The sequence below is a fragment of the Archocentrus centrarchus genome, chromosome 7 (genome assembly GCF_007364275.1).
Source record: "Archocentrus centrarchus isolate MPI-CPG fArcCen1 chromosome 7, fArcCen1, whole genome shotgun sequence".
Classification (NCBI taxonomy): Eukaryota; Metazoa; Chordata; class Actinopteri; order Cichliformes; family Cichlidae; genus Archocentrus; species Archocentrus centrarchus.
The window spans coordinates 7,555,423-7,573,644 of record NC_044352.1 but is presented as its reverse complement, the minus strand read 5'-3'; the positions used below and the strand labels follow the sequence as shown (position 1 = coordinate 7,573,644).

Here is an 18,222-nt window from a genome sequence, read left to right as displayed (position 1 = left end):
GGACACAAACTCATCTCTGCTGCACTGATGTAACCTGTAACTCTGACCATGAACACAAAGTGCACCAACACAGAGCGTTACTGTAAATACAGTACAACAAGATAACCTGTTTATTACGTACTAAACTGCAGTATTTTCATACAATCTTTGAATTACACAAAGTCAGCATACTTCAGTTTATTTTCCGGTCCTTACCTTTAATTCTAGCCTCTCTTCTTCCTCTCCTGTCCTCTTTCTCCATCTCTGAGTGAACTTCTCTCTCTTTGCTCTCCCTGAAATGCAGCAGCTCTTCTTTTAGCTCGCAGACACACTGTGTGACAAACTGCACACACTTTGTGTGTTTGCTGATATTTGTTGAGCATTTAAAAACGTTGCATTTACCTGCCACACGTTACTCCCTTCATGCTCGCTCCTCTTCAGTAGCGCTAGCTAAGCTGTTTATGTGCCGCGAGCATAACTTACGGATTCGGTCCGGCCCGCTGTGACCCCTGATTATAGCGCTATAAATGAGACATTAATTATATGGGTTTGTGTATTTAATCCCTTTGTACCCGATAAGCCGGTGATGGAGGATACGCCAGTACGATTGTCTCTTATATGTTATTATTCCTCTGTTTAGACTCAGATCGCTTGATGACTGACGGCGCACTGACCGGAAACGCAAACTTCTCCCTGACGTGTTAAAAAGTAACGAGTCTGTTTTGAAAATGTAAGAAGTAGAAAGTACCGATACTTGTGTAAAAATGTAGGGAGTAAAAGTAAAAAGTACTCAGAAAAATAAATACTCAAGTAAAGTACAGATACCTGAAAAATCTACTTAAGTTCAGTAACGAAGTATTTGTACTTCGTTACTTCCCACCTCTGGAGATAAGATGGTGCCTGATTATTCAAGACCTTGTATGTGAGGAGAAGAATTTTAAATTCTATTCTAGATTTAACAGGGAGCCAATGAAGAGAAGCCAATATGGGAGAAATCTGCTCTCTCTTTCTAGTCCCTGTCAGGACTCTAGCTGCAGCATTTTGGATCAGCTGAAGGCTTTTCAGGGAGCTTTTAGGACAGCCTGATAATAATGAATTACAATAGTCCACCCTAGAAGTAATAAATGCATGAATTAGCTTTTCAGCATCACTCTGAGAAAGGATGTTTCTAATTATCAGGTGTGAAGCATTTTTGAACTGCACTAACCTGCATTAAAGATGCAATATAATTAAAAAAAAACTGTAACAGATGGAACAGCTAAATCTATAATAAATATAATCACTGTTTTCAACTGGCAGGTATGCTGATGGTATCTCCCTGTTGTGTGTTAGCCAGTTCTCCAGTGATCTGTGCTGTTCTTTAATGGAATTGGAAAAAATGTATATAATAGCTTTATTTTTTAAAATTCATCGCTCGATTCTCATTATAACAGTGCAGTGTAGGGGGGAAAGTATCAAGAAGGTAAGCTAAGCAGCCAAACAGGGTTAAGTTAGAATGATCTTATACATTTCCAGCCATACTTGCATCACTGGGGGCTAATGAGCTCTGCAGTGCAAAACAAGAACAGCACTGCTCTGAGATCAGTTTCTGTGTGTGAGTCAGTGGTGTACCAGATGGCAGAGTGACAGCCTGTGGCAGTGCAGCTGTGTAGGCTCTCATTGTGCTAATGGTAATATGGTTTAATGTGTTTTGTGAAAAATAAATAAATAGTAGCTGATATACTTGGCCAGCCTGACTGTTCATATACAGTAAATGTCTAATGTGCTCTTCTTTATCCCTAAACAAAAAGCCAGTCAAAACTTCAGGTCTGCAACCATTGATTATTCTTATCAGTTTATATCTTCTCCAAATGATTCATAATTTATTTTATAAATAAAGTAAACTTGTGAAACCTGGCGAACCTGGCGACAGACTACAAGAAACGTCTTACTGCTGTGTGTGCCAACAAGGGTTTCTCCACCAAGTACTAAGTTATGTTTTGCTTCGGAATCAAATACTTATTTCCCCCACTGTAAAGCCTTGTTCATAGATGCATCATGCTTACAGAATGAGGAAAGGCAGATTAGCTTGCATGATTTAATCTGGCCTTGGCTGTTTTTGGCTTGTTTATGGTGCTAGTTTGGGTGCCTAATGTGTCTTTGCCTTGGGCACTGTCTCTGTTGCGAGCAGGCTGGCTGGGAGCTGCGTGGATGGGATGCACTCCTGTCTCTTTAGTGTGCAAGCTCATTGTCTGCTGTCACGTGTGTTCGTGTATGGTGTGTGTGCTTGTGTTTGCTTTTGGCTTAATCAGCAGTGCTGAGTTCAGAAATTCCAGTTCATCAGAGAGAGAAAGAGGGAGAGTCAGCAAGATATGAGCAAGTAGGAGAGAAGATGGAGGTTTAGCACATAATGGTGTGATTGTACAATAAAAGAAATGATAGTCAATTCATAAGGAAGTAGGCTGAGCTTAGCAGTAAAATTAATTTGATGTTATGGGTCAAAATGAATGCAAGACAACACAATCAATGAAGCCACATTCATCAGTGGTGCTTCTGTTGTGATAATGTTATAAGAAAGATTAGTTGTATAAATTCAAGAAACTTGCCTTTCGTCACAGCTTTGCCAACATTTCTGCAAGCATTATTACTCTAAAATACAGTAATTCAATGACTTTTTTTTCATAAGCCTTTTGCACTGCAGTATAAGACCTGCCACTGGTTTTTTTTTTTTTTTTTTGTTCTCCACTTGTCTCAAACTTTTTAAGGCCACGCTTACACCTGCACGTTTCATGCTGCACACCATGCCAAGATGTGCTAAGTTTTCAGCTAATAGCTCTTTGAGAATTACCTTGTTGGTGCAAAAATACAAATTTTATAGTAGTAACAAACAGTAACAAAGTAACAACTAGTAACAAAGTGCCTAAAGACACAATTTAAAATTGGTTCTTTGCTAAGTTTTGTTATGTGTCAACACAACACTGCTTCATTCTTTGAGTTAGGTGCCTTTTTTAAATTCTTGAATGATTCGTAGGTCAGTGACCACTTTAAAAATATATAATAAGGTCTGGCTTCTTGGAAGCAAAATATAAAGAAACGAGGGATGGCTCAATAGTTTTGCAAAGTACTGTAATTTATCTCTACATGTAAACCAGGTTAAATATAATTTGGTGTGCTACCACTGGTGTATATACTTTAAACAGGGAATTTCTCTTCATGCTGGAAAGGGGGAAATAAACTTCACTGTCTGTCTGTCTCCTCTCCCTCTCTTGTGTGCAGAGGTGCACGTATGCAACAACACTGCACAATTAACAGTTAGCATTATAGCAAGTGGATAGTGCAACATTCGTTATCTGCAGCATAAATTTTAATTTTTTCCCCCTTTACCGCACAACTTTCTGTCACATCCACTGGGTCTAAAAACCCTGAGTGAAACCCTACATATGCATTGCAGCCCAGACTTTCCCACACATTTCCCAGTTGATTTGCATGTTTAAACTTAGTCTCTAACCTGGCAGGACCTGTGCACAAAGTCAGTGTTATGTTCTTTGCACCCATGGTGGAGTAGCCCAGGTTTTTGTCATGATGCCTGCTGAGCAAGTTGGCATCATGTGTCCTTTGCGTAAACCAAATATGTATGTTTGTTTTCCGCTACACGTGTTGAGAGATAATTTTGGACAGCGTTCCCACCTGATTTTCCTGACATTGTCTGGAGTTCGTGTGTGTGAAAATGGCTTCAGTATGCTGGTTGGTGCTGAGCAGATAAAATACAGTGGACTTTTGTTTTTTGGACCTTTTTCACTGGTGGAGCTGGAAGCTGTGGCCAAAAGATGACTTTTGAAGCTGGCACAGTTAAACCAAGAAGAATACATTCACAGGCTGTGAAATGATGTTAAGACATTAAACCCCATGTAGAGGAACTGCAGTCAGGGTGAAAGCTGGGTTTTTCACTAGGAACAGCTTCTTTGACTTAAAATTATGTAATTCAAAACAGGTATAAATACTTTCCCTTAAGTTGGGCTTGGACAACAGGAGGTTGATGTCTCCAAATGTTTAGATCGACTCTGGATTTTGCGTGTTTACCCTTCCACCTCCCTGTGATGACGCCTGAGATCACACTGATGAGGCCAAGTAACATTTGTTTTGTGGAAAACTGAAGTCTCGCTGTGGTAAAGATGGTTCTACCTCTTTGGGGAAACTCTCCATAAAAGCTGGAGGCTCCCTCTGCAGCCTGCTGCTTGTAAACCCTGAGGGAACCATTAGCCTGAGGCCCGCTGGCAGAGGCCACTGTCGGAGCTGAGAGCGCGTCTCGGCCTGCTCCCAGCACTGCAGACACACAGGAGAAGCCTTTTTTTCCCTCATTTTTTTCTTTTCCCGGAAGATGGTGGAAGCTTGACAAAACAGACTCTGCCTGAGCTGTATCACTTAAATGGCTTCAAGGATAGCGATGGTGTTCGGCTTACTCATTCAACATCAAAATTATTGATGAGTATTTTTTCAGCTATTAAGGTGAATTGGCATCATCAGGACTGCATTATAATGTATCCTTGTTAGCTTTATCTTTTAAGGAATATAGTACATAAAACTACAGCAGTCACCATTTAATTTCAGGTAGGGGGCCCTTTGTTGCACATCTCTTTTCTTATTAAGTCTTTGCACGCTAACATGCTAAGAAGTTGACTGACACATGACACACAGACATGAGCATTTTGCCCTAAGCACTGCTTTGTCTCAGGAACATCTCACCAAATCGCTAACATGGCTGTAAACTCCGAGTCCACTATTGAGCAAATTGACTGCAGACAGGTTGACCCTTCACTTCTCAGCGGGGAAACCTTGGGCTCGGTGGTATGCACCAATTACAATGTTGTTCCCTCTTCCCCACCAGAACTCTTGACCTGTCTGTGTAGCTGTAGCCAAGTGGATGACTCAAGGTGACTTGATTCCATCTGCAAGCTCTGAGCATGACCTCTTTTCTGTGGTGATAAATTGTTTTTAATTTGGCCTTAAAGTTCAGCCACTGAGCGACTTCATTTTCTAGCAGCAATCCTCCTCTATTTAACGATGATATTTTATTGGTGTGACTATAGTGAACGGGTTATTAGTGAAAGGTTTTACTACAAAGTCCTGTCATGCGTGGAAATTGGAGACCTTTTGCAGCGAGGCTCCTCCTGCTTCCCCTCCTGGCTTTTACTTTCTCCTCTTCTGTTTTTCTCATTAAATGGTCAGATAAATATTGGTGTGCTCAGGGCTTCTGTTATGATATCTTTATCATGTGTGTACATGTCGGAGATGTGGATGTAAACACTGTAAACCCCCCCCCCCCCCCCCCCCCCCCCCCCCAGTGTAGCGATAGCCAGCTAGTAAGTCGATTTTAGGAGTTTATTTGACAACAGTGATTTGTTATTGTGCAGCAGAGTGCAGAGAGCGTGATGAGTGCACTTTTGTACAAAACCCAGACTGGGGCTTCCTCTCATTTGCTCCATTTTCTTCCTGTCTGTTCCTGTCATTTCTCTCTGATCTCCTCCTGAAAACACACCCCACCCGCTTCCCTCTGTTTACCTTTCCTTCATGAAATGTCTGCAGCCAAAATTCTCTCCTTTTTTTTTCCTTTTCTTTTCTGTGTGAGAGTGTTTCTTGTGCTCATAGTCACTTCGTCCTTATGTAAGCACAGGCAGTGACTTTTAGTCTTGCTGTCTTCAGTAAGGTTTTACAGCTTTACCAAGAAAGGTGTGTTAATGGACATGCTGCTGGCTGGGTGCCTGGTTTGGTGCTTTAGTGATACAGAGAGAAGTCAAATTGACCTGTGTGTTCTGTTTCAGATGAGAAACCTGTCCAGGAGGAGGATGGAGTGGTGTGCCAGCATCCTGAGTGTCCTGAGCGGCGGAGGGCTTCTAAGGTAAGATCCTCAAGACTTGAAAGTCTGTGCATGGACAGATTTCACTGACAAGAGTGGGGGTCAAATGTCATGGAGTGGTTATTAGTGTAAATCCAAAAACTAACTGGGGGAGCTCCAAGTCTGTGAGGACAGGGTGCAGGGAATGCTGTTTTCATACTCCAAACTGTAGATTTTTTAGACATTACCAGGAGGAGCTGTGTGTGAGAATGCAAAGAACCATAGTATTTGTTCCTTACATTAAATGGACTTCACCATTGCCAGCTACCAAACACACGATCCATGTACATTTTTACATATGAACCTGAGAACCCTAATTTCCAGATATGACGATATGGCAAAACATGGGGCAGTAGTAGAGTTTATGATAATGTAGTTCATTAAAATAATGCAGTTCAGATGTAAAAATCTATCCCCTGATGAACTTGGACCTGGTGTCGTAGGAGCAATGATTCATGCTAGTGCTAACCCCTCTGACTGCCACACTTTAATCAGGGTCATGAAGATAATGGTGGGAAATGTCCACAAACACAAGTGAATACATGAGGAGTCATGATAATTTGTCAACTTGCCATGAGACTGTATTGAGCTGCATTGATTTAGCTAACAATAGCTATCATGATTTATTTGGAACATTAGGTGTTTACACTTTTTTTCCATGGAGTCCAACTGCCTTCCCTATTTGGTACCTTCAGGGGTGTCCATCTAGGTCATCTTTTTCACCCCTGATGATTTTGCACCCCTGCACCTTGACTAGATTTAAAGTCTCACTTTAAGGAACAGTTTATAGTTAATATGCTTATTTTTGGGGGGTAGGAGTTTGAGACAAAAATATGACTAAAAAGATGCCAAGAAGCCAGTGCAGAAGTGCCTTTAACCTGCATTATTTTGATATCAAGCAGAGCTGATTCCTCTGGTTCCCCAAAAAATCAAAACTATGTGAATCTGTGGGAGATTAGTTGTCGTCTCCCTAACTTTATAACTTCAGTAAACATTTTATTAATGAGGTGATGTACTTACTTGCTAGTTTCATGTCCTACTGAATGCAACATGATGTTCATTTTGTAATTTATGGTGGTCTTAGAGTAAAAAAGGACCATAAAACAGGATACCTGACATAGTCAGTCAAAAGGCTACCCTGTGAATGTGCAGAAAGATGGCAACAAGGAAAACACTCAGCGGGATGCTTCTCAACAGAATTTCCCTAACCAATAAGTAACATCACAGTGGCTATGACTATCAGTCTATGGTCTGTCAAGACCAAAAACACTCAGGCACTATAGCCTCTAAAACAAATGTTTATACTCATTATTTATTGTATTGATTGTGCATCAAATGGTTAATTAATACTGGTCAACAACGATTTTGCTACCTGGAGAAAAATACCTGATAAAAGGCTTTTCAAGTATGCTGATTCCAAATCTATAATCAGAATTTCTCTAGCACGTCAGGTTCTTGAGTTATGCACATGTCAGTATTTAGCTAATGTATTGCTGTACTGGCGCTCCTCACGCAAATGTAGAGCGTGCTAAGATTTTCTAATTTTGAATTTGAACAGAATTTAGCAATAATTTAGGTGATTTGGGGGTGCTGAATCCAAATATGGTCATTAAAATTCAGTCAACTAAAATTTAACTGCCAATATTGAGGATCAATAATGCCAGAAATTTGCAATTTCTTATAGTGACTGCTTTGATCTGTCAGTAGAAGTTTTAGTGCTACATCAAGTGATGGAATAGTGTTTCTGGGGCAAGTACAAAGTGATGCCAAGCTTAAAGCTGGGATCTTTGATGGACCCCAAGTCTGTGAACTTATTAGAGACAAAGACTTTCAGTCTAAGCTCAAACCCCTTGAACTAAGAGCATAGGAATCATTTGTTCAGGTGTTACAGAATTTCGTGGGCAACCACAAAGCCACATTTAAATGCTCGGGTTGCAGAATGTCACTTAAGATTCACTTCTTTCACTCTCATCTTGACTTCTTTCCACCCAGTTTGGGTGATGTGAGCGATGAGCATGGTGAAAGGTTCCATCAAGATATCTCTGAAATGGAGACCAGGTACCAGGGGCACTATAACACAAACATGATGGGTGACTACTGCTGGTTTCTACAGCGTGAAAGTTCTGTGAAGCGCAAGAGCAGGTGTTTTGTCACACTTTTGAACTGTTTAGGCAGTATTAGTTAGACTGTATGTGTCTTTTTTTTCACCAGTTGTATGTTCATGGTGTACTTTTTCTAATAAAATCATTGATGTCGAGTTTGGCGATTGGCATTTATTAGTTATGTAACTCATGATCTTGACGTGCTAGAGAAATTCTGTTTGCATATTTGGAATCAGCATACTCAAATTAGTAAAAATCAGTTGTTTTTCCTCAGGTAGCAGACAAAAAGGTTTTTGGGTTTTTTTTGTTGACCAGTGTAATGAGCCGGACAGGTGCATTCTTGTTTCCTTTGGACGGAGCAAAGTTGGCGTCGAGTTTTTCTGTCATGCTCATGCTGTAGATGTAGCCATACACCGGTAATAGAGAAATGGACAGGAGTGGTCTCATTGTTAGTGATGAAGTCTTGACTAGCAAGTGAATGAGTGTATTACTGAAGAAGTTATTGTGGTCATAGGAATTATGAGTCTGATCCATTGATACCAAAACAAAAATTAGTTCCATGTTACACCCCCGCAGAAAAGGAATTTCTTGGGGTGGAGGGATGGATCATCACCATGTGTTAGTCTGACCGCTGTTTGCATTCCACTTCCTTCTGACAGTCAGATTGGTTTCTCTAAACCATAACGATAATGGTTGTTTTTTTTCTAACCTTCACCAAGAGGCTCTTATTTTAACCATGATGACGAAGGTCCTCTAACATTAACAAACCGGTAATTTTAACCGCCACACATTTCCCCATCTTTAACAAGTACTTATTTTAACTCAGACCATGAACATTCCTCAACCTGAACCAAGTATATATTTTTTGTGCCTAAACGTAACCATAGTTAACCTGGAATGATTTTATTTTTTGCCACAGTAAGTCTTACTGGGTTTTGGAAGGAACCCTGGCGTACTAATAGAGACGTCAAATAAGTAAAAGCTTTTGTGTGGCATTATGAGTGAAGCTAAAAAAAAAACGATGTAGTAATTTGCAAGATATGTCCAGTGTCTTAAACTTGGGCTTGAGCAGAAACTAGAAATGAAACCGTTTTATAATGAAAAGGCACACATCCTGACGAACTCCTGTTGGTCCCCCTGAGCGTTTCAGCCTCGTCAGATTCAGCCTGACAAAATTTTGTGTCTCTTGTGTTGTATTACAGCACTGTGAAAGGTGAAGCAGAGTGGCAAAGCTGCTTTTCTTCTTTTAGGTGTTAAAAGTGGCGTGAGTCTTGGGGCTCTGTGTCTGGCCACCAGACTGTGAAATGAATTATTCCTTTGAAGCTGCTGGTTTCTGAAAATGGGAGTCTGGCCAGAAGACCAAGGGAAACCGCCATAGTGTCTGGCCGGTTGGTCGGTCGCTCTGGGTTGTTTTGGTTTGTCTGCTCTGCCCTGACGTCTCCCTCCTACCACTAGAGCTGGGCATTAGACAGATTTCCCATTGAATTGAGATGTTGTCTCCTGCTGTCCTCTCTGTGGAAACAATGGAAAAGGAAGATGACAGAGAGAAAAGATTTTGAATTCAGGCAGCCCTCTAGAGAGACGGGGGGGGAAGAGAGACGAGTTATATATAGTTTTTCTCCATGGCAACTGAGAATAATGAAGTGGGGGAAAGAAAAGAGAAGCAAAGTGCTTAACCTGAGCCATCCTCACTGTCTTTCCCTTCTCCCCACACTAGTTTTCCACTTTTCCTTAAAGACAAAATCACTTTAGACTGTCTGGCCTCTCTTGCGCGACACATTCTGTCCTGTTTTTAGGATTTGTGTGCAGTTGTAAATGAGGCAGAAGGCTTTCTCCTTGGTCAGGGTCAGGCTTGACGTTATTATGTAAGGAGATTAAGGAAGGACTTGTGTCCCAGTGTGGACTGGGACAGACGGGAGGAAGGGAGCAGGCTGAGAGCAGATACAGGGTGTACAATCTTTTTACCTTGTTTTAGGTAACAATATATACAGTGACTCTTATTTGCGTTCTGTCTCAATTATCACCTTCTTCTGACAGCTCAGCTTGATTAAATGTGACTTTAGATGTTATTAAAAGTCTTTATATAAACATAATTGGATTAATTAATTAGTTAATTAACACACTTGTGCTAACACCACAACCCTCCAATGGCTAGCTCCAAACCAGATCAAACCTGTAGACTCCCATGTTCATGTTGACTTTAGAGCAGAGATTATCTTTACAGCCTGGGATATAATTTTTTTTTAAGCTAATTAGCAGCTAATTTCATCCTTCAAAACTACTTTACATGTGTTTTGAAAATAACTCCACCAGCTCTCTGCTTTTTGTCACTTGAGGCTAACTTCGATTCACTGGACGTGGTGACTAACAGGATGCTTGGTTTAAAGCTTCAGATCATAGTCCGCACGCCTATGAAACACATTAATGGAAGAGATTGTATTTTTAGGTGAGCCACTTGTGTAATTTTTGTTGCTTAACACTTGCACTTCATTCTTTGATCCTACACTGGCCATTTCTATTCTAGTGAGGAGGGTATAACCCAAGATGTCACAATTTCTAACATTTCTGGTAACTGTATACTTTAATTTTTAAGAGTGAGTCATTTGAGTCATGAAATTTTATTTTGTGTGTGTACTGGAAGACCTCGTGCTCATGGCTGTTGCTCAATAGTTGAACTTGTGTTGTCTGTGACAAGCTTTAAACAGCAGGGGGCATGTCGTGGCCGCCCTGACCCTCCGGGCCTGCTGCTGCTTATTCTCTTCCAAAGCTCACTCAGTCTGACTAGTGAGAAGCATATTTCTCAGAGGAATTTGAACATAAATATATCCCTCGACTTTTACCAACTCCACCCACAAAACCGATTTTAGACACATCAAAGAAAGCAGTTTTTACTAAAAAAAAAAAAAAACATTAAACTTTTATATTTCACTTTAAGAGTTTTTTGAAATGACTCCCAATCATCTCTTTGATATGTCAGCGGCTTGGCAAGAGGATACACTGCAGACACAAACGCACAGAGAGAGCGAGAGAGAGTCTTAGGCTGGTAATGCTCTTTTTTTTTTTTTGAACAGCTTTATTCCCAGGCAGGCCTGCCTTTAGTCTCCTCCTGCTATATATCAGCTCCCTGGCGAGGCTGTGTCGCTTCTAGTCGCAGCGTGACTGGCTGGGACCTGAATGAGTCCACCTGGGCTATAATTTACTAAAATCTCACCAGGTGTCACACTGTACTTGCGCTGCTATAGCTCAGCGCCGTCACCACATTGAAAAACAGAGCTTTTAAAGGTTTCTGAAAGGATTTTTAGATGGCCCAACACATGTTTCCACAGGGTTTTGCTGGCGTGTTTGGATATTTTTGGTTTCCTTAAATCAGAGGGATTTGAAATCAGTCTGCAGGTGTCTGGCTGAAAGATAACATTACAGAGTTAGTTCTTGGCTGAGGTGGTGGGATCCATTTCAGTGTATGCTGGTTAGCACTCACTGCTAGTCTGAGCTTGCTCCCAGGATTGAGGTACCACTGAAGTGGAGCTTATTACCCCCCCTCCTGCTGCACTTCTATCCCACCGGTCTCCTTCATGTCCCTCCCTCGCTCCTTCCCTCAGCGCTGACAGGACCAGACAAGATGACTCGTAAGGTGTGGGTTGCCTTGCCAACGGGCCCCTCCCAGTCCAAACAGCTGGAGGCACAGGGATAATGTGTAGAAAGTGGAATTTGACAGAAACACAAAGGATGAGCAAATGTTTCAGTCAGCTGGATCCCCCTCAATCTCTGTACGTGCATCGTTTCACTTACGGCTTACCTCTGTACGCTTGTGCCTCTCATCGAGTGGTTTCCAGCTACTCCCCCTTCAAATAGTTACTTAAGGTTTTGACAGGTCTGGAGAAATGCCATCGTTTTACTAAGCACTGAGGACATGGATTAATTTAAAGGAAGATCGAAACTAAAGCGTGCTTTTATTTATTATTGAGTAATTGAATAAAAGATCCAGTAAGACTGCGGTTAAGGAGGCGTGTGGTTGGGGGGGTTTTCTTTCTCTTTGCTATTTTTTGATATGAGATTTTGATCTCAGTGGGACTTCTAAGTTAAGACAAATATTAATAAAAGTGATAATAGATTTGTTGATTACATCTTGACCTGAAAAAAGATGTATGAATCACTTAAAATCCACTGGAAGGATTATCTCTGTACTCACTCATCAGGTGATGGGAACCTCTCTCAAATGATGACATTAAACTAACATAAGTGCCATATTTTCATCTTGTCTTTCACCATTTTAGTTTTTAAAGATTGGAACCTCTCATAGTCACATTAATTTATTGCACCTTCCTCTTCTCAAGCATGTGATGGAGAATTAGCACCACCAGCTCTCGTCTTCTATTTATATCGCATATCTGCACACATTGAATGTCAATTTAACATGCATTTTCTGTTTTTTTTAATGTGTGCTCAGTTAAATTTGCTCTACATTAGAATGGAAATATGACGTACATCTCATTTAATCACTGGTGTTTCTGCCTGCCTTCTGTTTTTTTTTTTTTCCCCTTTGTCCCCACTCTTTTATGTTTTATGAGCAATCCTTTGCTTATGCTTCATGGTAATTAATTTTTATTAGTCACAGTCTTATGTGATATAATTAGACAGAATCACCCCATTACTAGCAGCTGACTCATTCAGTCTATTGTTTCTTTTAGTAGCTATCAGTATATTCTGTCATGAATGTTTCTTCTTTTCTAAACACAGACACAGTGGATCTACAGATTTGACCTTTCTGTTCCACTGATCCGTTTGGTTGAAAAGTCACACCTAACTGACACTGACAGGGACCTGCCGGGGCTGCTAAGTAAACACGCTCATTTGGCTGAATGCCTGCTTTTTGTATCGGTGATGGAAGGCCGGAGGCTGCAGGGAATGAGGTGCTATTTCCTGGTAAAAATGGATTAGGTTTTAGGTGTCATAAGCCCCTTTCAGACATGGACTCCTTTCATTAATCTGATGGCATTTGAATGCGTCAGCTTTAAGTATGAATGAGCTGTCTGGTTCTTGTTGGAAAAGTCACAACTGGAGTCTTACTGTGAGGCGTAGTAACATATTGCGTTCAGGAAAGGACAGGTCTGAATCTGAACTTCATATAGCAGTCTTCAGGAAAAAAGCAAGCACAGCAAACACATTGCTCCATGTTGCATTTTTGTTATTTCTAATCCAGAAAATGCACTCACCAGACACTTCGTTAGGCACACCTATTCAACTGCTTGTTAATGCAACAGTAACTCAAATAACCATTCATTACAACCGAGGTATGCATTAAAGTATCTGTGAATGGACATGTTGAACCTTGAAGCAGATGGGCTACAGCAGCAAGAGATCACATTGGGTACCACTCCAGTCGGCTAAGAACAGGAAACTGGGACAATAGAAGACTGGAAAAATGTTGCCTGATTTGATGAGTCTCGATTTCTACTGTGACATTCAGATGGTGGGGTCAGAATTTGGCATAAAAAAAACATGAAAACATGGATACATCCTGCCTTGTATCAATAGTTCAGGCTGTTGCTGGTAGTGTGGTGGTGTGGGGATATTTTCTTGGCACACTGTGGGCCCCCTAGCATCAGCTGAACATCCTTCAAACACCACAGCCTTCCTGAGTATTGTTGCTGACCATGTCCATCCCTTTACAACCACATTATACCCATCTTCTAATGGCTGCTTCCAGCAGGATGCCTCTCAAACTGGCTAAAGAGCTAAGCTTTAAAAGTGTGGTTACGTTTAAATAAAGATGATACTGACAATAACTGTGGCCACAAGTGCAATAACTCTTCTGAATGACGGGACACCATCATGAGATTGGTGAAGCCAGCAGTGTTGCATACCCAGCGTCTGAACAGGGCTGTACATTTTCTCTAACAAATCACCACTTGCCTAATTGTTGTTGATTGTTCAGCCTGCAGGGGATACAGTTCTTTTTCTGAAAAGTCATTCAGCACATATGAACTCCACATCCTTACTATCCACCTCGTCTGCTCATTCTTCTTGTTTCATTGGGTCTTTGAGGAATTTCCCATTAATGTTTGGAAAACATCCTGGTGGGTAAATTTTTTTCCCCCCTCTTTACCTTTTTTCACTTCATGCAGTTCTTCCAGTATCTTCAAAAGCATGCTGTTGAAGGTGATTTATTTCTCAACAAGAACACTCATTCTGTTCATCAGTATTCCTCACAGCTTGCATTGTACTTTAGACATTAGCATCTTGAATTAGTTTTCTGGGAAAATATGTCAAAGAATGTGACCTCAGCTATATAAACTTTAAGTTCTTGGAAAGTTTACTTTATGAAGTAATGAGAGCCCACTGATGGAAACGGTGGTCTCATGCTTTGGTGACTCCAGAGTGAATTGAACATTAAAAGAGCTGAGGAAAAGTTGCCTAATTGCATTTCAACATGAAACTTGCTGCTGGAAAACGATGGTAGTAATTAGTTTATTAAAGGAAGGATGAGTGTGCCAGTCATATTCCAGCATTTTATTCCATGCTTTACATTCAGAGACGAATACACCGACACTGCTAAAAGTTTGGATTCAGTATCGGTCTACTTGAAAACTACCGAAGCAATTTTCATGTATTAAAGACTTTTATTGCCAATATTTGAAAAGCTTGTGATACAATATGAAAAATGAGACCTTTCTTTCTTTCTTGGTTGCCTACATTACTTGATTTTTCTGCGTGGTGAAGGACTCGGAACTGATGTGTGCACGCTCGACTATAACTAGGTTCAACATTGGAGAGCTTGATTCATGCATCAACCTTCTCGTGGTTTTTGGGGATCATAGCAGACATAGGAAAATGCTAACCTAGTAAAATATGCTCTTTAGTGGATAAAGCTAGCTTCATCCAGACTTCTGGGGATGTTCTGGCTGAATTAGCTTGCATTTCTCTAGATTACCTTATATTATCAGCAGATAACAAACTCCCCAGATTTATGCAGATTAGCTTAGATACAGCTAGCTAACATTATCTAGCGCTCTAACATTATTGGTAGAAAAATAATTAGCGGTAATTGGCTAGTTCGGCTAGCATGGCCCATTATAATAACTTGCATGTTATCTCAAACAGTGTTGAATTTAAGCAAACAGTAAATTATGCTGTGGTACAATGTAGAGATGCGCCGATCCGATATTCAGTATTGGTATCGGTCCGATACTGGCCTAAATTACTGGATCGGATATCTGAAAGAAATAAAAAACATTTAATCCGATACATTAAATAACGTTTCGCTCACATTAGCTGCATTAGGGGCTCGACACATGGGGAGCGACGTCGCTCGCTCTCCATTCATTTCCTATGGAGCTTGTGCGATGAGGCGACAATCGCTTGCCCTCCTCCAGCTAAGCGACCGGCGACATTCGTGCATGTGAAATTTCGAGCTCGTACACGTAGACGTGCACACGCGACCAGGCGACGCGACACAACAAAGTTGGAAAATGTTCTACTTTTGTCGCTGTCGCGTGGCACTAAACCAATCAGCAAGAGTTTCATTGACTGACCAATGAGTGAAGAGTATGCTACACACTGCAGTCTGCAACCACTTTCAGCAGGAAGGAAAGCATCGTTTTAGCTGTGTTTGACTTTCCTATATTATATGACACTTCACGCAGTGATTATCGAGTTAAACATAAAAGGCAGCCATATGAGAACGTGTTGGTGCAAGACTAACGTTAAACAGACGGATAGAGAGGACTATTGTGCTAATATAGGATGAACGCGAGGTTGTCTTTTTCTTTTGTAGAGGAGACTTAACAGCAAGATTTCTGTCAGTTCAAATAAAATCTTCAGACTCATCTTTATTGCCGTGTCTGACACGGACTGCTTTTAAAATGTCTAAATCCCTCCAGTTTCATAACCAATCACATTTCTTGGAGACGAGTGACGTAAGAGCGCGATTCGCAAAGCTGCCGTCGCTATCGCGTCCCGTATGTTCGGTTTCACCCCAGTGGCGATGCGACCCATTCGTCGCTGTCGTTTGTCGCTCCCCGTGTGTCGAGCCCATTACAGGGCTCAGTCGTCTTCTTCTTCTTGTGGGTTTGCGGTTGACCAAACCAGCTTAGAGCTGCATTACCGCCACTTACTGGAATGGAGTGGGGGATCAGGAGTTAGAAAACAACCCCCTCAGATCCTCCGTCGCTGCGACGGATTCCCTTTGACACTGAGCGATCATTGCTGACATGTTTTTCCGCCTCCACCGCTCTCTGCCTCGTTTGTGTGTTGTGCTCGCTGTGCTAAGAATCAGCTGTTATTTTTTTCTCTACTTCAGCTCCCGGACATACTGCTAGCGAGCGCAGCTATTAGCACTGGTGACCGTCCGGTACTGGAAGAACCCCTTCCCCGACAAAATATTTTTGATACTTTAATCCGTGATTTGTGACTAAATATAGACCTGCAGTAGAAACGTATTTAGGAGAATGCTTGTAAATATAAAGCATTACAAGATTGCGCTCACGCAGCCCCTAGTTTTTCACGTGAACACTGATGATGCAACAGCAGCAGTCAGCTGATTTACATGCAGTCTGTCTGCACAAGCGGAAAGAGGCGGAGCCGGTGAGCTCAGATGGAGCAGAAGGAAATGTTTTTCTAGTGTCCAAAAGAAGCCTTTTCGTCCCTGTAACCTCCATTAAACCTTTACTGGGAAACAGCTGGAGGTCCTTCATCAACCACCTGATCAGTAAGTGAAGAAAAGAGAACTTTGTAGCTGCTCCATCCACCCTGTTTGTTTCACACAGGGAAAAACTGCAGTACAGAAGTTAAAATATGCAGATGAACTGTTAATATGAAAAAAAGTATCTCTTATCCAGTTACTTGGGTAATCAATGTAAATAGAATACACAATTGCTAAAATAATCGATAGTTGCAGCCCTAATGAAATTTGCAACATGCCATAAGCATCACCTTCTCACACAGAAGCAACAGGATTCAGGTGATAGTTATTGTTGTAAGTAAGTAAAGTTTATTTATATAGCGTTTTTCACAGGCAGAAAAGCGCTGTACAATAATTAAAACACAATATCACCCCCCCCCACCCCCAGAAAACACTATGTTAAAAACATAATAACATTACCATATTAAAAGAAAAAGAATTAAAAATAAAGTCAGAAACCAGAAAGCCTGGTTAAACAGAAAAGTTTTCAACTATTTTTTAAATGACACCACAGAGTCAGCTAAATGGAGCTGGAGTGGTGAACAGTTCCAGAGCTTTGGTGCCACTGCCTAAAAAGCTCCGCCCACCCTGGTCCTTAGTCTTGTATGTGGGACAACTAAAAGACTTTGATTTTGTTGTGTGAGAGACTGTTGACTTTTTTTTTTTTTTCCTTTTTTTTTTTTAATGTTTTTAAATGCCTGGATCAATTTTAAATATCGGATTTATATCTGTATCGGACGATATCCAAATGTAAAATATCAGTATCGGACATAAAAAAGTGGTATCGTGCCATCCCTAGTACAATGCATAGGTGTGTAAGTTGTTTTCTGAAATACTAGCCAAGGCTTGGCCACACAGCAAGTAGCTAGTGTTGACTGCTTACATCATTCATGAGTCTGTCTCTTGCATTAAGTTTTGATTCACTCTCTTCTCTTCATTCTCATCTCTTTGTTAGGATCCTGTTTGTTTTTAGGATTTGACCCATTTGCTTAAACTGAGTGAAACCAACACAACAAGGAAAAAGTGGAAAACTACACATTTTTTTGACGTCGCAATTAACTGTGTGAACAGTATGAGTTTAAGTAGGCTGACTTGTCGTCACCTGTTAATAAGGAATCTTGTAAATGATTTTACTACCTTGGGAAAGATTGGATATCATCATCGGTGTTGTTTCAGAGTAATCATTTGTGTTACGTTGCACACCGTGCTTATCCTGTTAAAGCAAGAATATCTTCTGTGTTTTGGGTTATTACTCAAAAGTGATATTCCCATGATTATGTGGACATTTCTCTCCAATGGCGTAAGACTGTTGCGTGGATCCCTGCCACGCTGCAAGCTACAACAGCTCCTTCCTCTCCAGAGTGACACGCAGGCTTCATCTACAGACCAATCAGTAGGTCTTTTGCCTGTCTCTACTTTTCCAGCCCTATGAGAGGTTTTGATCTAGAAAAACACACTTAAGACTCTGATGCTGTGACTCACGTTATGTGAGAACCTTGTCACCTATCATTATTGAAGATGGTCAGTGATAGATCCTGTATGAATATGCCCAATTCCAGAGAAAGGGAAAAGCAGAGCCAAATCTATTG

The 18,222-nt window shown here is 41.0% G+C and overlaps 1 protein-coding gene across 2 annotated transcripts in view; it reads left to right on the top strand.

Annotated features, from left to right (window-relative positions):
• plekhg5b (pleckstrin homology domain containing, family G (with RhoGef domain) member 5b) overlaps nt 1-18,222 on the top strand; it is an 85,996-nt gene that overhangs the window by 23,715 nt on the left and 44,059 nt on the right. For both annotated transcript variants that reach the window (XM_030733995.1, XM_030733996.1), the window contains exon 2: nt 5,778-5,854. In XM_030733995.1, the coding sequence (XP_030589855.1) occupies nt 5,778-5,854 (77 nt within the window). The remainder of the gene's footprint in view (nt 1-5,777; nt 5,855-18,222) is intronic.